At 49.9% G+C, this 20,991-nt stretch overlaps 1 protein-coding gene across 10 annotated transcripts in view; it reads right to left on the bottom strand.

Annotated features, from left to right (window-relative positions):
- sli (slit guidance ligand) overlaps nucleotides 1–20,991 on the bottom strand; it is a 567,521-nt gene that overhangs the window by 95,592 nt on the left and 450,938 nt on the right. For all 10 annotated transcript variants that reach the window (XM_089578241.1, XM_089578242.1, XM_089578237.1 and 7 more), the window contains 4 exons: nucleotides 19,928–19,999; nucleotides 19,776–19,847; nucleotides 18,936–19,007; nucleotides 16,935–17,098 (listed from right to left, as the gene is read on the bottom strand). In XM_089578241.1, coding sequence (XP_089434367.1) covers nucleotides 16,935–17,098; nucleotides 18,936–19,007; nucleotides 19,776–19,847; nucleotides 19,928–19,999 — 380 coding nt within the window. The remainder of the gene's footprint in view (nucleotides 1–16,934; nucleotides 17,099–18,935; nucleotides 19,008–19,775; nucleotides 19,848–19,927; nucleotides 20,000–20,991) is intronic.

Genomic DNA, 20,991 nt, shown 5'->3' with positions numbered 1-20,991 from the left:
GGAATAGCATGAGCGAGAGCATGTCGCCCTGCATGACGCCCGTCTTTATTGTAATTTTATTGAGATTTTTATAAACGACTACGGAGGCTGCGCCGCCGTTATAGATATCAAGTATCTTTATATCACGCTCTTCTACCCCATGCTTCCGCAATGCCTGCATTGCTCCTGAGGTTTTGACTGAGACAAATTATTTCTCGTTATGTAGGAAGGCTATATTGGGGGTTGGTTATATTCCAGACATTTCTCTATCACTTAATTGATAGTGTAACTATGGTCTATTCTCCGATCGCCTTTACGAAAGTCTGCCTGGTGATTTCATTGATTGGAGACTAAGGCCCGGATTCTAATACTCTCCCTACCAAAGACCATTTCCTTACCTTATCTAAGGAGGCATTCGTGTTTCCTAAACGTAAGACACCCTACAAGGGCCACCCTGAATTCTGAAAGCTTTTTTCACACTCCCTCACGAAAGAGGGGCACCCATGACCCTTCTGCTGTCGAGGTTATATGCGATAAATATGAAGAACATATCAATATTTCACAAAAATGACCAACTGCGTTTGTGAACCTACATTTATATTGATATATCCGGGCGTAATAGGAATTTTATTGTTCACGCACACTCGCTGAAAGTTTTGAAACTGTTGCATTCGGCGGAGAAACAAGCTCCTCTGGCAGCAAGTACTTGTGTGCGCGGTGTGCGGTCGGACGTCGTGGTGCCATGCCCGGCAAAGCATACTTCACCGAAGAGGAGAGAGACTTTGTTGAGCTTGTGCGGAAATACAAAAATGTAGTGGAATGCAAGAAGACTGATGTCGTTTCGATCAACGCGAAATCAAGAACGTGGGAGCGCTTATGCACGGACTACCACAGTATGCCCAACGTTTGCCCACGAGGAGTGAAACAGCTGAAGAAGTTGTGGGACAATTTGAAGCAAAACCTTAAAAGGAGAAGGGGAGACAAACAATACAAGTGATAGCGACGGGTAAGTTTCCGTTTCTTCTTTAAGTGATAAGTTACAAAGTTTAAAATGTGGCATATTAAAAGCGAAGGTCCACGGCCGGAGCCTTTGAACCGGAGGCTCGCAGAAATAGATTTTCCGTCCCATATTGCGGTGAGGGTGGCCAACCCGTCTGACAGGCAATCAGCAGTCCATTGAAGACGGCACGACGAAAGTGACAATGGTAAGCGCAACATTTCGTTCTGGCAGCGGTGCGATGGCCGGCGCCAACCTCGCTGCTTGAAGTCGAGGGCAAAATACTTGAATAATTTGCAAGGTACTCTGCAAGCAACGACCGTTTGGTGCAATTTTTCAGTGCTGCTATTATCATACCACGTATTCTGTTTTTAAGTTATGCGTGTTATTCTTGTAATAACGCTCAAAGGGCTAGAAGCAGTTGCCGCTTTCTAGCGCCAGCGTGCCAGCCCTAGCAGTCAGAGCTGTGACCCCCAACCCGCGGTGCGGTAAGTCGTCACCACGGCGGGTTCGGGCCAGAGGGGACGAACACGGGTATTCTACTCGAATGAGCGTTTATTGCTCCCGAGCTATACAATACAGCAGCAACAATACAACCGCCGTAACGAGGGAGTGTTCCGCTCACGTACGGGAGCGAAAAGAACAAAGGGAAAGAACGCACGCAAAAAAGTGGCGGAAGAACGTTCCGCTCACCCCGCGTGCCTCCTCGCTCACGGCCCGGGGCGGTCAAGTCGCACGCGGTGGCCGACGATGTGGTAAGGTCAGCGGTCTCCGTGGCAGATCTCTGATCCGTGCGTGTGCACGGCTCCCGCCAGAAGACCAGCGAGCCTCGAGAGAAACGCGCCTTCTCCCGGGCTGTGGAGAGCAAGTCTCTCCGTTCTAAAAAGTCTCCGCGGCGGCATCGCGGCGGGGCGCCCCTCTCAAACCTCCCGAATGGCGCGAGCATAACATAGGGTGATAATTACGCGCGGCCGTTACTATGGGGCAGGGGATTCATGTGTATCCCCACATAGTACAACCTGTATAATGAATGCAAAAGCTTGAGTGATTACGAACAAGCTTACCACTGTACTGCAGTCGCGATCAGAATGACCTGCGACGCCTTCTCCTGGCCTGCGTTAGGTAGAGGATGGATACGCTATGCTGCACAGAACCAGGCACACGGGTACGTTGCTTGGCAGCTATATACAGAACTTTGCAGCAGCACCGGACTCGCATCGATTCGTGACGAGAGCTTGTAGTATACCTGATGCGTGTCGCGAATCATACGAGCGCAACAGTACATCGTATTTATGCTAAATCAAAATCGTTTTGCCACTTTCCGCAAAGTGCAGGTACTCCAAATGCCTTATTGCTCTGTCGCCGTGGATTGCAGGCAGCTGCTCTGGAATGTACAGTCATGGACAAAATTTTGCGGGACGCCGGAGCGGCGTTTTCAAGCTGCATCTGCGCCACTAGGCGGCGAGGTGAGCGCGTCGAGGTTGTGCTGGCCGATGATTAGGCGCTTGCGCGTCCTATATTCGTCCGCTTGCCTGTCTGATAGCTCGTTTCGCGTGAGTAGCTGGTTTTTCTGAGCTTGGCCGCTTTTCGCCGCTTGCGCTCGTTAGCCGCCATATGGCTGCCGTACTCGGCGCCCTGCCCGGCGACAACGATGACGGTGCCCATTCACGGCGCCCGTCGCATTTATGTAACTTATTTTTTAAGCAGAGGCTTTCTGAGCCGCAAGTCAGTGAGAGGGCTCAGACCTCTATAGTGACAATCGACGGACCCTTGCCTTGTTACGTGAAAAATATTGAGGACGTGTCCTGCGCTGCGTCCTTGGCGGACTATTGTGGGTTAAATGCTTTCTATTTCAGCGGGACAGAGGTCCTGCGCACACTTCGCCGAGAGTGAGGGCTGCTCCTGGAAGTCGTGGCGTGCGGCAGCTAGCACGGTCACCGGAGGGCCAGACGGACACCATAGAAAATGCATGGGGCTTAATAAAAGCTTACAATATGAAGTCGCACTTTGGGAATGCCAACCAACACGGATAATTAACAGGCGGCCATCAAGACAGTAGGAATGGCTTCGTGCTTTACAGGACTTTATCCAAAATAGATGCTGCGGCGTTTCATAAGCGTGACTTCTGCTGACGGTGGCTTCTCAAAACAGTAAAAGTGGCTTCTGCGATGGACGCCTGGATTGCGCTTTTGTTTATGTCCACTTTTTTTTCTTTTGTGGCAGTAAATTTGTTGTGAAAGAATTCCCACCTTTCTTTGCACTTTACAGCGGCAGAATATTTATGCAGTGGTTACTATGCACGCTCGCCGTTAAGGTGCGTTAGAAAGCGGTTCTAACACGCAGCAGAACAAACCCGTCCTCCAACGTAGGCACGAAGTTACAAACGATTAGTGAAATGAAGGAAAAAACAGCGCTTTATTTCTCTCCATAAGAAAAAAGTTACATAAATGCGACGGGCGCCGTGAATGCGCACCGTCATCGCTGTCGCCGGGCAGCGCGCCGAGTACGGCGGCCATGTGGCGGTTGCCGAGCGCAAGCGACGAAAAGCGGCCGCCCGCGGCCAAGCACAGAAAAACCAGTTACTCACGCGAAACCAGCTATCAGACAGGCAAGCGGACGAATATACATGGTCTGTTCTGAAAGTAATAGGACTCATTTTTTAAAACAAATTTTATGCAAGAGAATAGTACAAACGATTACAATTTTTCAAGGTAGCACCCTTCCGCACCTACACGCTGCTGCCAATGAGTTTCACAGTTTTCGTACGCCTACAGGAACGCCTGGACCGGAATGCTGTTTAACTCCCTCGTCACGGCCTGTTGAACCACCTCTACCGATCCGTTATATTTCCCCTTGAGCGTCGATTTTATTCTCGGGAGTAGAAAAAAGTCTGGCGGGGCCAAGTCGTGACTGCAGGGGGGCTGAGGCAGCGTTGCCGCCTTGTGCTGGGCAAAAAATCGGGGTCCTCATTCACATGACGAAGAAGATCCTACCGGTTGGCCTTTTCCTCCTCTGACAACACTCCCGGCACCCAATTCGCGCACGCTTTCCTCATGGATAAGTTTTCTGTCACGATCTCAAAAACTTGAATTTGAGGAATGCTCAAGTCATCAGCAATCATTCTGATACTCATTCTACGATCACGGTTAAGTAACTGTTTCACTCGCTACACATTTTCGTTGGTCTTGCTGGTCGAAGGGTGTCTGGAGCGGTCGTCTTCCTCCACTCTTTCCTTACCTTCTCGGAACAGCTTGTGCCACTCAAAAAACACCTGATCTACCCATGGAAGCGTCACCGTAGGCCTCCTTAATCATGTTGTGAGTTTCTTTGCTCGTTTTACAAAGATTAACTCAAAATTTGATCGCGTATCGCTGATCCAGTAAACGCTCGATGATTCTGCGTGACGAGACATTTCGACAGGGGTTCACAGTACAAGCAACCTCCTCTCTTCAACGGCCGAGAGCCGACTGCCGATTTTCCCCAGCATTCCCAATATCCCCCTTCAAGGATACTGCACGCACAGACCACCTCTCGTCCGCCCGTTCGCCCAGGAAAAAACCAGTCCTACTACTTTCAGAACAGATCCTGTAGGACGCGCATGAGCCTAATCATCGGCCATCACAGCCTCGACTAGCCTCAGCGCGGCCACTGCGCCGCGTAGTGGCGCAGAGGCAGCTTGAAAACGCAGCTCCGACGTCCCGCAAAATTTTGTCCCCGACTGTACATCTACATGTGCTAGATTCATCATTCCATTTCCCCGCCGCGGTGGCTAAGTGGTTACGATGTTCGGCTGCTGACCCGAAAGACGCGGGTTCAATCCCGGCCGCAGCGGCTGAATTTCGATGCAGGCGAAATTCTAGAGGCCCGTGTACTGTGCGATGTCAGTGCACGTCAAAGAACTCCAGGTGCTCGAAATTTCCGGAGCCCCCCACTACGGCGTCCCTCATAGCCTGAGCCGCTTTGGGACGTCAAACCCCAATTAGCCAAGCCAGTCATTCTATTTGTAAAGTCATCTTATTCAAGCTACCACGGCAATACAACTGAAGAATCTGGTGTGTCGGCAAGCGCAGGACGCCGGAGCTCCGGGACCAGGATGGCGATGATACCCAGCACCTCCCACCAAATTTTACGTGGCGGCCAGCCGAAGAATGAGACGAGATGGCTACAGCGTAATCATAGCGCGGCAAAGAACACAGGACAAAGAGGAGACGGAACAAGCGCTTGGTAGCGCTTGTCCCGTCTCCTCTTTGTCCTGTGTTGTTTCCCGCGCTATGACTAAGCTGTTGCAATGAATTACCAACCTGCCCAAGCCTATTCTGTTACGAGATGGCTGACGGCTTTGAGATAATTTAATGGCCGCTGGCCTAGCACGAGCGCTCCGTCCCGCACCACTGCCAGCTTCGTCTTGTTCGTTGAAATATTACAAGATTGTAGGAGAAATTCAGTAAGGAGGTCCGGAAAATAAAGGACGAATTCCAAAGAAAACTGAAGACGTTACTTGAATCTAGCCTATACTGCCTCCGGATTGAAATCCGAGAATATAATAAAGGAGCAAACGGAGCTGACAAACAGGATTGAGTACACACAAAAGGACATTGAGGAATTGGAGAAAAGAGTGGAGTTGAAAATTGCAAAAACCTCAAAGCTAACTAGCAAAAATGAGGAACTCAGTTCCCCACGTACTGCAGAAATGGAACAAAAATCTCGGGACCTACAGATGGGATTGGTGCAAATTGAGTAATATTCTCAAAACATGCATAATGAAACTAAATGAGGATGAAAATGTCTCTGAGATCCTGTGAGAACTCGGGGACACAGTTAAAGGGACTATGCAATGAATTAATTGAGATTACGCAAAGCAGATGAGAGATAGGCATTCCATCACTCGTCACCCCAGCAGCGAAGTTATAGACGAATAAAAATTACGCTCCTCCTCTCCCCCCTCAACTCGTATACGCGAAGCACCAGGAAAAAATAAAGAAAAGAGCTCTGGGACTGGGCCCTGCCCATGAATACGTCATTCGCTGAAGTTTGGTTTCCGACTTCTGGTTGTCGCAACCAGCGCCCCAGCAGCAGCGTCTCTCCGGTCTCTCTTCGCCTTCCTGGATTGCGGCACGCGTCGCATTTCTTTGCTTGTGACCGCGACAAAGGCACTGCGAGTGGCTCCCGAACTCCCGACAGAAAGAGGCGGCAGGGGTAAATTGAAAACATATGCGTGAAGCAATGCCTTGGCTCGCGCTTGCCCGAGGGGGTCGCGCGGCGGCATGAGCAAACGATTTTCAATGCTACCGGAAGCGCGCCCGTGACGTCGTAGCTGCTGTGGCTCCAGCGAATAACAGCGTGTGGTGGCCTGCCGACATCACGGGACTAGTGACGTGATTTTCCCGATTTTAGTTCAAGAATCGGTCACTACGAAGACACCAATCGGCCCGCGAATTTTAAAAAACGCCGTTTTTAAAAATTCACAACAATTGCCGGCTCACTTCCGGAGACTCATACTTGGTGTGAATGCTTCTTAGCATCATTTCTAAGTATTGAAAACATTTACAAGTGACTTTTAGTTCATTGCATACTCCCTTTAAGAACGGAGCTTGGATAGCCTTTGGCTATGGGTCCAAAAAGTGTTTTGTATTTTCCGTAAAAGAGATTCGAAATAAAATTGAAATTGAAATTGAATTGATGTTGCAGCCGCCCACCGTGTTCCCATTCGCACTTCTGGCAAATCTAACATCATGGTGCGATTGAAATCCAAAGCAGAAAGAAATGTTACGCTGCAAAGTTCGAAAAAAAAAATGCTGGTGAGGACGTCGGGATATAGAACAAGGTTCCAGTGTAAGTAAATGAGCATGTAACATCTGAAAAAAGAAAACTTCTCGGAGCGGCATTCACAAAAGAAAAAGCAAATTACCTCGAAACACGTAACCGCAGTGAATGCTTGCAAATCTTACATTTGAACGTGGAGACTGCTCTAAATAAGACATATCCACTGACACAGCTTTTGACAAGCCTTGCATGTCCATCTGGCATAATTTGCATGGTAAAGAACCCCAGGTGGTCCAAATTCCCGGAGCCCTTCACTGCGGCGTCCCTCATGGCGTGAGTCGCTTTCGGACATTAAACCCATAAACCAAAGCAAACCACCTGACATAATCATGCTCTCTGAAACGTGGTATTCTTCTATATCGATGTTGTTCGAATTCCAGGATATGATACATTGTTTCTTCATCGCAGCTCGAAGCGTGCTGGGGCGTTGCCATTCTAACAATGGAAAACTACTCTAGCCAGGCCTTATCTGACCACTGTGTGCGCGACAAAAATGATGCTTACTGTTAACTAGCCGATAATCCTTTACCATTGTTAACGCCCTCCACACAGACCACTGTGTGCGCGACAACAATGATGCGTATGCAGTTCAACCTAGCCTACAATCCTTTACCGTTGTTTACGCCCTTCACAAAAAAATTTAACAAACTTTTTCGTGTCTTTGAAAAAGCAGCGGCTTAGCAGCGGCTTGACAGTGCGTCAGCACTTTCCGCAGCGGCGCGGCGGCCGTTCACTTCGCCACGGTCAGCGGGCACGCTCCGTTTGCTTCAAGCGCCGTTGAGATCGCTGCAATTTGGTAGCGCACGAGCGTAGTCACGTGGTATTTTTTCATATTTCGCGGGCTTTCTTTAGACGCCGGAAAAAAAGGACCCCGTAGGAGATACGATGCTGCAATAAACTGGACCGGTTGTTTATAAACCTGCTGTACAACCTAACGTAACGGTCTTGGCACTAAAATGAATATTTGAAAATTTGCATTATTCATCTTAGTTAATTATCTAATTAAGCGCAATAAAAAATATTCTGAGGAGCGCCACATGATGCCGAACAATGTCGACAATGCCGACTTACTTGCGCTGGGACAAATATGGCGGCGGTTGCGGTACTATCCCGGTGGCTTCGGCGTGCCCCGAGTGTCGTCACGCTTGATAAATTTGGCTGCTCTGCTGCTGACTGAAGGGGAGCGCGCATCGCCAGTGGTCGGCAAGTGGACAGCTGTAGGGCATCAAGCCGCTGCACTGCGAGGGAACAAGGCCGAAAAGCTGGCGTCGTTCGTGCCTGACCGGCTTCCCCCTCTCCGGCTGCCGATAATAAACTATGGCTTTCTACTCCTAAGGGCGAAGCTTAAGCGTCGTACAAGTTTTTATTGCGAAAGCAATACTGCTCGCAGTTTGAGCCCTTCAGCGTCGTCCCGGCAGTGTAACCACGTTTGACCTTTAGCATGACCTCCGCTGTGACGTCACGCCAGACGGAGAGAGACAGAGCCCCAACTCGTCTCGTCGCTGTCGTCCCAGCGTAGCCACGGTGCGCCGACAGCAGCTGCGCGCCGCTGCCGCGAGGAGGCGCTCGCTGTGATGACGTCACGCCAGACGGAGAGAGACAGAGCCCCAACTCGTCTCGTCGCGGTCGTCCCAGCGTAGCCACGGTGCGCCGACAGCAGCTGCGCGCCGCTGCCGCGAGGAGGCGCTCGCTGTGATGACGTCACGCCAGACGGAGAGAGACAGAGCCCCAACTCGTCTCGTCGCTGTCGTCCCAGCGTAGCCACGGTGCGCCGACAGCAGCTGCGCGCCGCTGCCGCGAGGAGGCGCTCGCTGTGATGACGTCACGCCAGACGGAGAGAGACAGAGCCCCAACTCGTCTCGTCGCGGTCGTCCCAGCGTAACCACGGTGCGCCGAGCAGCAGCTGCGCACCACTGCCGCGAGGAGGCGCTCGCTATGATGACGTCACGCCAGACGGAGATATTTCGGGCTCCGACCCGGCTCGTCGCAGTCGTCCCAGCGTAACCACGGTGCGCCGAGCAGCAGCTGCGCGCCGCTGCCGCGAGGAGGCGCTCGCTGTGATGACGTCACGCCAGACGGAGATATATCGGGCTCCGAGCCGGCTCGTCGCAGTCGTCCCGGCGTAACCACGCTGTGCGTTTCAGGCAGGCCATGTCGTCCGACATGCACAAGGCAAGGCTGCAACGATTCACTCAAGCTAGGAAACGACGGCGGGCTGAAGAAACGGATGAAGTTGCTTTCGCAATTTCCGGGCTTAACCAAGCTAAGCCTCAGCCAATTTTTGTTGTCTATTTATATTTCCATCATGTTAAATATCATTACCTGTCGCCTGCGTCCACCGTTGCTCGATATTAGGACACACGGCTGCTACAATGACGTGCTTTTTTTCAAGCCGGTGCGATAAGAGGCGGCAAGATTTGCCTCAGGCCATGTGGCATAAAGTGGAGCACGGGTGGACGCAGGTAGCAGGCGATGATATTCCACATCAGGGCAATATAAACAGACAGCAAAAAATTAGAGATCACTGCGGCGACCACCCGCATTGGGAGAATGCTAAAGCACTGGCGCCTCCTCGGCACTCGTCGTCTCTCTCTGCATATCTTGATCATTTTCTTTTTGTTTAAATAATTTAAGCATTGAATTAGCGTAATTATATTATGCTTTAATTAAAGATCGAGAGAGCTTCTTTTATCTCAATCCACCATTTTGTTTTTTTTTTTCAAATTTGGCAACGTGGTTGCTTTCCCGACACTTACTATATTCCCGTCGAGCCTATTCAACCATCCAGTGGTTGTTGCTGATAATTAATTAATCTACGCCAATGAAACTTTTTGTTCGACTAATTATCACTCATCAAATACATTTCAATTCATTTCAACCTCTATTTTCACTATTTTAGCATCCATGGGTGTTTTCCTGTTCACTCACTCACGCTATTTCCACGTTTTTTCGACATTTTTGGCTCTAATTAATGAACTAATCATCCTATCGAAATAATTTTTGAGCAGCATCCTCACATCATCCTCTTTCCATTACAGCCGCTCGTTTGATGCTACCTCTTCTGAGAACGTCACAAGTGCTGCGGACACGCTTTGGTGACACGTTTCGGTGACACGACCCTGCCTACATAGCCTAGAAATGCTTTCGCATGAAAAACGAAATGGGGCCTCGTTCCTACACAGAGCCGGCAGCCGTCCGCTTGCTCTGCTATAGCGCGATGTGCTCGAATACTGGCGATGCGCCGTCGTCGAGATAGTCAGCAGCAGAGCACCCGAACGCCACAATAGACCGTTTAGAAAATTCAGTCTGGCAACTCGGCAGGCATCATCATCAGCAACTTCCGTCGGCGCCGTGCGCCATATTTTGGGCACCTTTGGCTGGAAGACGCGCAGCTATAGCGATCTACACAGCCTTTGCTCTAGTTTCCACCTTGTGGCATGTCTGGTTGCGTTTGTGAAAGCGATGGCGGAAAATTTGCAGTGGTCGAGGGACCTGACTGTTATCCCGGGCGGATTTTCGGAAAGGCTTTGGACTCCTATTATCCGGCCGCACCTCTCAGCGAAGCTACAAGCCGGTATTACTGCGATCCGTCGACAGTGCGCGTTGCCGTGTCACCCTGCAGGTCGAATCTACTGTCGATAAAGGAGGGCTAACAACACTTGGACCGGACTCGACTACGAGCAGGCGCACTGCAGGGCGAAATGCGTGTGGATCCGGATATGGGCGCTCGATCAGCAGTAAATGAATGAATGAATGAATGAATGAATGAATGAATGAATGAATGAATGAATGAATGAATGAATGAACTTTATTTCCGTCATCATGGGGCCTCACGGTCGGGGCGCAGCAATTAGGAGGGGGCGCCTCCCAGCCGGCTCTCAGCACCGGAGACCGCGGAGAGAGTCTTGTGGTAAGCTGTCTCCGCCTGACGGATGATGAGTCTCTGCTGATCCGGGTCGTGGCTTCGGATCAGCGCTTCCCAGGTGGCAAGGTCTGGGATGATTTGTGTTTTAGCCCCAGGAGAATCCTGACATTCCCAAATTAAGTGATTTTGCGAAGTGATTCTGTGACAGCTACTGCAGAGCTCAGGCTCCCCAGTGTCTTCGTCGTGCAGTATAAAGTAGGGAAAGAATCTGTTGACCTGAAGCCTCCTCCAGGCCCTGCACTCCTTTGGAGTGAGTGACCTATCCGGAAGTGAGTGTTCTCCTATCTAGTCTTGGTGTCTCAGTAATTTCTTTATACGTTATGAGAGGGTCTTTATTCCCACTCCGGGGCACTTCCAGAGCTGCTCGGATGTATAATTCTCGAGCGAGGCTGTGAGCAGCCTAATTCCCCGGAATGCCCTCATGAGCAGGCACCCATATGAGGGAGACCTCTCTGCTTGAGGGGTATCTTCTTAGTAATTTGGCGGCTTGACTGGAGACCACCCCCTTACAAAAGTTGTGGACAGCTGCCTTACTGTCAGACAAGATTATCTTGGCTTTTGTACTGACGCACGCAAGAGCAATAGCAGCTTCCTCTGCCACTAATGCACTCCTAGTATTAATCGATGCTGCTGTCACTTTCTGCCCATTCCCATCAACGACTGCAATGACAGAGGCGCCATCGTGCCGGTGCGCTAGCCGTCGGTTCGAAATCAGTCGCGTTGTAGCTGTTCACCATCTAGGCCTAGCGACGAATAGGGCAGTCGGTGACCAGCGAGCAGTTCGTCGCCCGGCGTTGCCGCAGGCGGTGTCGTTGCCAAAAGCTCCACTCTAGCACAGGCATGCTGTCGTTGCTAGAATCTAGGAAGCATCCTTTCTGGTAGCATGGCTGTTTTGTATTTTCTTGTGCGAACGTGAAGTAAGCCGAGCCTGCCGGCCGGCCAGCCTGGATCGCGTCTGCCGGCGTCATAAAAACGAGCTAATCAGGGTTCTCGACGTAAATAATAAACCCTGGGATAGGGAAATGAGAAAATATATCATTTTTCTGGGTCATTGGTCAATACCGAGTTGCTGGTAAAAGTGAAAACTGTGGTACGAGCGAATTTGTTGCGAGAACCGCCTCGCAGCTGCCGCTGGCCCGACGCTGGGGTCTGGCTCGACTGGCGCCCGCTAGCTCCGCTGCTGAAGGCGCCGTAGAAATTGACCATACTTTTATTTTATTGTGAGATGATGCTGTTGACCGCAAAGCGGAGTGAAGAATAGGCCTTCAAATATAGCGCGGGCGACTTCCGAAGCGCCGGCCCCTGCCGCTTCGATGCGAAGCAGCCTACAGGCCTAGCGACGACCACGGCAGACAGGCAGCCGCAGAGCGCGTCTCCCGGAGCGCCCGCGAGCGGTGCTGTTGCCGAAAGCTCGCAACATCAGCAGGCATGCTTTGTCGCCGCTCGAGTATAGCTGGCAGTCTTTCTGATAACAAGGCGATGCTGTCTTTAATGTCTTTTAATGCCTTTAATGTCTCATCGTTGTAAGCAGCAGTTGTCGACAGAAATGTCACGCTTTTCAGTTGGTCGAAACGGTCGTGACGTCACAGTGCGCCAATTTCATACGGGGCCAATTGTACTTTGGCTAGTAACCATGCAACCAATTGAAGGGATCATATAGTGATGCTCCAAGTCAGTGGGACTGTGCTTATTTAATTGCTTAATTACCAAATTAGCCTAATTAACTTTTCTAGTCAGGCCATATAAATAAATAAAACCGAGTAAGAAATTGGTCGAGCTCCGCAATCGAACCCCGGTCTTCGGAGTGCGAGACGAGCATGCTATCCACTCCGCCATGCCAACTCAATGGTTTGGAGTGATCAAAGGCACGTCTAGTGAATACGGTGTCTTCGCTCACTGCAATCCTCCTCCCTTCCCTTCCGGCGAGGTTTATGTGTCCACCGAGATATGAGAGAGAAATACATTTCCTTTCCTCAAAAACCAATTTACCGACGAGCGAGGCGTAGAACCGAATGGGCGATGGCGTTGTAAGGACTCCCTGGCAGCGTTGCAAGACGCTCTCGCGTTCCACTCTTAGAGGCGAAGCTTAACATCTTAACCACATATCAGTGACCGAACTTTAGGTCAAAAAAGTGCACCCCCCCCCCCTGAATTTTGACGGGTGTCCACCGAGATATGTGAGACAGTTACTGCGTAATTTCCTTTCCTCAAAAACCGTTGGTGTTCAAACGGCAACGCATCGCGCCGAACGGGTGGTGGCGTTCCGTAGACTCCCTGGCAGCGCTACAACACGCTGTCGCGTTCCACTCCTAAAGGCGAAGCTTAAGCGTCATTAATTAGCAGTTAATTAGTATTCAGGTATTAATCAGTAATTAAACATTAATTAGTGATTTGTCATCACTTAGTAATTAGTACTCAATTACATAAGACGCCACGAGTGACACAGAAGCAGTCAAAGTGGTGCGGAAAACGCTTTCGCCTCTATGCACTTTACACAGTCAAAGTGTCCCCTGAATTTTTTCTTGCAATATTTGTACACCAAGCCAAGCAGCGCTCAGGCACTGCTGCGCTGCGGCGAAGTGCGACACCGGTTGTGGGCGGAGCTTGGGTCCCTGCTTGCTGTGGTGTGGCAGTTCGGAAGCGGTGACCGGAGCGGCGCGCCGGGCATGCGTCTCCTGCTTTAGCCAGAGTGCACAGGCACTGACCGAACGGAAACACACAGCTGCTGCTGCTGCTGCACTCCGCCTACGTCGCCGTCGTTTGCTGCATGTTCGCAACGGAGAGAACGACGGCGCTCCTCGCCGCGCCGCATCGTCGTGCTCTTTGTTTGCGCCCACGGAACTCTCTATTAATGGAAGTGGATGCTTGAAAATCCAAAACAAGCACGTTTGAGCTACGTTTTGATTTTGTGACAGCCGAAATAGTCGCCAGCATCGGAATGCATACCCTCGAGTGCGCCGAAGGTGGCACCTTTATTTTTGTGCTCACTATACAGCGCAGCGGCTACACGGTAGAAGGAACTTTTCGCTGCTCTTTCAACACTTCTATAATTTATTTTAATGTGAAAACAAACAGGTCACGGACGAGAAGAAAGAAGCATGCAGCTACTCCATGCGCTCCGTGCTCTGGAAACACAGCTTGTTTCCGTGCGCGTTTCTTCGCCGCGCTGGCTGCAGAAAAGCACACAGCAGCATGCCGGCATCGCGACTATAGCTTGGAGCAGAGAGCCAATGTGAAGGAACATGGCTAGGACACAGAAACAAGAAAATTGCGCTTGTTGTGGCTTCGCCGGGCGCCGTACTTTTCAATCTGGCCCGAACGCATACCGGCAGGCGTATGCCCAAGTAATGGCGGAGGCACCTCGGTTTGCGCACCACACACCAGATGGCGCTGAATTTTCTAAAGGGTCTATTGAAATTTATCAAGCGTGACAATCACCAGCGCGAGGGTGGTTGTCTGAGGTGGGACGTAACAACAGCCCTTCCATCTAATTTTCCGCTCGACAGTACGAATTTGACCGATTTATCGCTGCATGAGGCTGAAAGAAGTACAGCTCGAACAACCGAAGCAGCACTGAAAAAAGTGCGCAAAAAAAGACGGAACAAAGGAGAGCACAAGGAGAAGCGCGAATTTGCATTTGTGCTGAAAGAAAGCGCCCCTACCCGAGAAACAAAAATGCCCAGAGACGCCAAAACGCTGAAAGATCTACTTCAGAGGCGCAAACACATATCGGCGGTAACGTTCAGCCACGTTGAACCCCATCGTTCAATTAAAACTGGCGCGCGCCGCTTTCGGAAACTTTGTAAACGCCAAGCATTTCGGCAGCTTTCTTTCGAGTCGAAATAGAGAACGAAAGCATCGGCCCGAATTAACCGGAGGTTCAAATTATGTGAGTTGGAATTAATGATTTATGGCGCTCTTGGCAAAAAAAAATTCAGAGGGCACTTTGACTGTCTAAAGTGGGTAGAGGCGGAAGCGTTTTCCGCACCACTTTCGCTGTTTCTGTGGCACCGGTGGCGTCACATATGATTGAGTACTAATTACTAAGTGATGACTAATCACTAATTAATGGTTAATTACTAATTAATGCCTGAATACTAATTGACTGCTAATTAATGAGGCTTAAGCTTCGCCTTTAGGAATGGAACACGACAGCGCGTTGTAGCGCTACCAGGGAGTCCACGGAACACCACCCGTTCAGCGCGATGCCTTGCCCTTTGAACGCAACGCTTTTTGAGGAAAGGAAATGGCGCAGTAATTCTCTGTCATCTCGGTGGACACCTGAACCGCACCGTAGAGGAAGGGAGGAAGTGGGAGTGAAAGAAGATAGATAAAGAGGAGCCATAATGAAGAAAATGAAAATTGTATTTGAGGAAAGAAAATTACGCAGTAACTGTCTCAAAAAATTCAGGGGGGCACTTTTTTGACCTAAAGTGTGGTCACTGATGCCCCTAAGAGTGGACCGCGACAGCGTCTTGCAACGCTGCCAAGGAGTCCATAGAACGCCATCGCCTATTCGGTTCTACGCCTCGCTCGTGAGTAAATTGGTTTTTGAGGAAAGGAAATCTATCTGTCTCTCATTTGTCGGTGGACACCTAAACCTCGCGGGAAGGGAATGGAGGAGGATGAGAGTGAGTGAACACACCGTATTCACTAGACGCGCCTTTGTTCATTCCAAACCATCGAGCAGGCATGGCGGAGTGGGTAGCATGCTCGTCTCTCACGCCGAAGACCGGGGTTCGATTCCTGAGCTCGACCAATTTCTTAATCGGTTGTATTTATTTATATGGCCTGAATAGTAAAGCTAATTTGGGTAATTAAGCAATTAACTAAGCTCAGTCCCACTTACTTGGAGCATCACTACACGATCCCTTCAATTGGTTGCATGGTTACTAGCCAAAGTACAATTGGCCCGGTTTGAAATTCGCGCACTGTGACGTCACGACCGTTTCCACCAATTGAAAAGCGTGACATTTTCTGTCGACAACTGCTGCTTACAACGATGAGACATTAAAGGCTTCCGCCTTAAAAATTATGGCTGAGGCTTAGCTAAGGTTAAGCCTAGTCTGATGCGAAGCATATTGGTGGCTAGGCTTGGTAATACATGGCTTTCCTTGGTTGCATACTTGGTCATTTTAATACAACCACTAGAAGCCTTCGTCGTGGGGGAAGACAACGGCATGGCTACAGCGGAACGCCGACTAACCCCGAGACGCGCGTTGGGTGAGCGCCTGGATTGCCACGGAAACCGCGTCTGCCTGCCCGGTGGAGCGAGCGTTTCACCTACACCGAGTGTGAACGCGCGTTCGAAATGCGCGGGAATGCCGCTCGAGGACATTCCGGCGTCTGTGCGATGGCATCGTCACGACGACGTCACGGTGTCACGTGGCGTGATGGCTAGGGGTCCCACGGCGACGGCGCGAGGTGGAGGCCGCCTCTCTCATCCGGTGTCACGTGGTGTGACGTCACGGTGTCACGTGGAGTGACGTCTAGGGGTCCCACGCCGACGGCGTGAGTGGTAGCTCTAGCAATATGCTTCGCATAAAAGATGGAAACAACAAGGAACTACAACGTCATCATTGCTCAGAATTTCAGATGGTTTGCTCGGGAATAACAGGTCTACTGCAACAGGCTATACCATTCCGGTCCTACGGGCAGCTAGAGATGGCCAAGGTATACGGACACTCAAGCTAGTTAGTACTGCACCTTTGGAAACACCAGAAGAGCTTGAGGTATCCCTTCATTCGCATGTTTTCAAAAAATCGCGAAGTTTTGGCACACCGCTCCAGGGTAGCCAACACAGCCGACAAGGATGGAACTGAGACGAAGATTCGTGCCATGATCACGACGACCCTTATTTGTTACTGATCTGTATCGGCCAGTCGGTCTGATATGATTGTACCATCAATGACGTGTGCCTAACCGGCATGCAGCGTTATCTATAAAAGTACGCTGCTGCCTCGAGCAAAAAGCTCTTTGCGTTGCTGCCACAGAAGCGTCTGTCTGCTGCTCAGAACAGAACAGTTACTATGCTTGAACATTTGCTCTGCTCAAAGAATCGGAATAATTATTTTGGAAAAACAGCAGGGGGCACAATTTCCGCTGCAATAAAATGGACAGTATTGTTCTGAAATCGCAAAAGAACCCAGCAGAGCACAAGTAAGACGTAGAAGCAGAAAAAAGCGGCCGCACATTGCCCGCAGCGCTCACCGGCACACACGAAATGGTTGGAGGACGCTGTGAGCACCAGCTTGTCCTTCATGCTGCTCGGCTCGGAGCACCGCGCGATGCCCGGCTCGATGTAATCCTTCTTGATCCAGTCTGAGAGCCACCGAAGGTTGCAGTCGCAGTAGAGCGGATTCGCGCCAAGGGCTCTGCACGATTTAGAATTCGTTGCAATGTCACCATACAAATTGCCACGAAGGAAACTGCTCTTGAGTCCCGTGCGCGTATATTTCTCAATTTTATTTGGACCAGACATACAGTATCACGTTTTTCACATCCACAGGATGTCGCAAGTCAACACTGCATGCACAACGAGAGTACTTACAAAAGCAATCAGACAACATTTTGGCAGATTCTTCCTGCCGACCAAATTCATAACAGCACCCATTTCCCTTTGCGAGCAATCAACGGTCCATGAAACTTATTACACTTTAAGCAATTTTTCGTTCTTTTGGGAGCAACGACGACCGGAAACGAAGCTTGGCCAGCGAAAAGGCAGCCTTGTGAAGATTTCAAGGACTACACGTTAAGCGAAGGAGACGAACGGAGGGATGAATGAGAACAATTTCAGAGCCCGCTTTCATGCTCTGCTTCGCCGTAAGTCAGCAACTTTCTTATCTGCTGCTCGTTAAATTGTGGCCTTGTGCAATCCCAGTCCGCGAGAGTACGCAGCAAATAGAAAATGATGTAAGGTTCATGAAAAACAATATCCGTGCGCAGGCGAAGACAGCTGCCTCAAGAGAGGCACCGGGACGATTGGCAGATGAGAATGCGGCAGTATGCACTACATGACGCTTTTCGAAACGTGCACGAGTGGTGTGCAAAAAAGTATACGCCATTTCGTTTCGTTGGCGCGATGCTCCAAAGTGACCAGCGAGTAGAGTAATTCTACCGCTGCGCTCGAGGAAAGAAGATTGCGCCGCAGGGAGTGAAATGTGGCGTGATCACCGCACGTTGGCTGCGAAGCGGTAATACACAGCTCGATCATCATTCTAGCTCGTTTTAAGGCTCAGACAAATCTGCTTCGTATGGCAATAAAATAACCGTACATTACGTGAACTGTATAAATAAATATTGAATAAATAATAAATACTAAATAAATCGTGACTGCGCTACTTTTCTTTCCACATTACATTCGCATATAACACACTTATTAGGAACGCGGAAACAGCTTTAGCGGTGGTCTAGTAGACATCGCACCCGGCGCATAAACCCACCGCCGGCACGCAATCCTTCTCAAGCGAAAGCTTCACTGCGGTACCTCGGGCTTTAATCGCGGGCCTTGTACATTTAACCACCAGCTAAGTCAGAGGTCAAACTATGAAAAAGAGAAACTGAAGCAATATTCATGACTGGGAGCCGAACACGCGGCCGCGCGAGCAGATCTCCTTCAAGGGCCGCTCAGCGAGACCACTGGGCTCTCGCCGCAGTCAACACGCCTCGTGCTAAACTGCACCACACTTTCGCGCTGCGCATTGGAGAGCGTCGTCTTCATCAACTTCCATCTGCTCCGTCCCGCGGCACTGCCTGCTCACCGTGTAGCACAAATCCGTGCTTTCGCTCCGATTCGAATGTAGGAAACATTCTCTGTAGTGTTTTCTTCTTTCAGCTCCTGCTCTCAGGATGAACGGTTGCACCCATATACGTTGCCCCCTCCGCAGTTGAGCCCTGATTCGTAGCTAGCCAAACGGTCAGCCTCTATCTGCGTGGCAACGCAGTTGGTATCCAAAAATACCACCTCTTGCTCCGAAAGGACGAAAAAAGGCTCGGAGTCTGCCACAAAAAATACAACTTTGTGACATAATGCAGCGCTCCTTTACCAGGGCGGTACTGAACGGAGATATCGCTCAAGTATAAAAGACTTCGACATACAGAAGCAGTATTCTGATTTGAGCAAATATATTTTGATGGCGCTAAATATAGCAGAGACGTTACCACCCGGTAAAGGAACGCAGCATCGAAAGTTCCATCCAAGGCTGCACTCACATGTGCGTGATCGACTGCAGGTCCCGAAAAGTGCCTTCCGGTATCATGGAGACGTCGTTACCATGCAACGACCTGGGAAGACCGCCGGCACACACTTGTTACATTCAATCCGCGGCAGAAGGCATGTGCGCAGACGCTGAAGCTGAAAAGTGGAGACAAATCTCAGCTTGAAGAATAAATTACGCTTACCCGAAAGGTATGACGAGCAGTAGATGGTTCGCGAAATGATTAGTGCAATTCATGGCGATACGATGATTGTGTGTTACGAAGAACGCTTGGGGAGCCCGACGCACCACCTGAGTTGCATCTTCGTTGCTACCTCACTGCAGCCGTCGCTACTGTGTAAGCGTACGCTCCGTTTCACAGAGCTGTGAAAGGTGCGAAAGTAGTTCCCAGGAAAATAAGCCTGCCTTTTAGTATTTTTTCGCCCCGCCAAAAAGAACGCACTAATTGCGCGGAAACACAAAGAAGAGCGCTAGCTTTGACCGCCATATGATGTCAGCGGAGGTGCACTTCTTGAGCCGCTTCTCGGTAATGCCTGTGCGCGCGTGCAACCGCCTTCCTAGCGTTCCACGTGTTCCCCTCCGCCTCCCTGTTCATTGCACGAAGCTACAGTCTACGCTAGGCTCAATTTGATGCCCCCTCCAGGTTTCGTCTATGCCACGAGCAGCTGAGAAGTGGACTATCAAATCGTAGCAGCTAATGTGGAATCGGTTTAAAAAAAAATCCCCGTGTTTGCCGCCTACATGTCGACTGTTGGATTGCGTATTGTGTAAGAAAGAAATTTAGTGCTCCCGCTCAGTTTTTCCAGCTGTAATAAAACCATGAAACGGCACTCACAGAATCCGTAGAGCCTTGAGGCCAGAGAAGCTGTCAACTTGAATGCACTGCAGTTTGTTGTAACTCAGTATCCTGGACAAAAATCAAGACCTGTTAAAGCAGTGTCTCTCCAAGCAAAGTAGGAAGAACGAAGGAACTAAGCGAGGACTCACAGCGTCGAAAGCTTGGAGAGGTTCGAGAAAATGTTGTTGGGCAATATGGATATCTGGTTGTTGCTGAGGTCTCTGAAAGAAACGCGCAGAATGTAAACCCGTGAATGTCAAAGATGATATCCAGCTGATGCTACACAGAAAAACTGACGCAAGTTCGTTCCAGTTCTGCTGAACCTTAACGCAGAGCGAAAGATGCTTTTCAGCCATTCTTTACTTTTATTTATGTTGTTTTCGATTTTGGATTAGTTTGTTTTCTTTTTATTTATTATTATTGCGGTTATTTATTTATTTCATTAATTTGAATACAGACGTGACCTTGAAGAAGGGAAGTAGCAGAGCCTTCGCTCTTCCATAGCAACAGCAATGAACTCCTCTGACATGGGTGGGACAGGCAAAATAGGTTTTGGAGCAGCTCTTAGAGAACAAAAATATATGCTCCGGAGCAGAAGAAATATTACCATATGAAGGGGTTATATCAGCACTTTGGAACAACTTACGAGCACGAACACTTTCTTAAAACAAATTCGCATGTCTCGAATAATCGGTGTGGTGAAAAGTTTGCACTCGGCACGATTATCTAGGTACCGTGTCTGTTCTCGCCTACTTCAAAAGGTATCTGTGCCGAAATTCGAACATATGGATATCAGTGCAGTAAAAGTTGGAGAAACGTCCCATCAGCTAGCGGCTGTTGGCGTACCACCATGAGTTGGCGTAGTACCATGTCATTCTTGTCGAAGCGAGCCGCATACGCTCGCAGCTGTGAAGCTAGGCTGTGGACACCGAGAAAAGGTGTGCGCCTTCGACCGAAAACTCGGCTTTGCTCTTTCATGCACCTTCAGACCATGACACGATGATTTTTCTTGCCAACGACTGCCTTAAATCTTTTAGTGCGTGGATTCAATTGTGGCTGGACAGGGAATGTGTGAAGCTGTCGATTTTTATGAGGAGAAAATTTCTCTAAGGCGGCACAGGGTGTACCAGAAAGCGCGCGTTTCTCTGAGGAAGAGGAATCACTGAAGGAATAATTTAGGAATACAGGAGTATGAGCACGTGAATGCAGCTTA

The sequence above is a fragment of the Amblyomma mixtum genome, chromosome 3 (genome assembly GCF_055824585.1).
Source record: "Amblyomma mixtum isolate Tamu chromosome 3, ASM5582458v1, whole genome shotgun sequence".
NCBI lineage: Eukaryota > Metazoa > Arthropoda > Arachnida > Ixodida > Ixodidae > Amblyomma > Amblyomma mixtum.
This window is presented reverse-complemented; position numbering and strand designations above follow the sequence as displayed.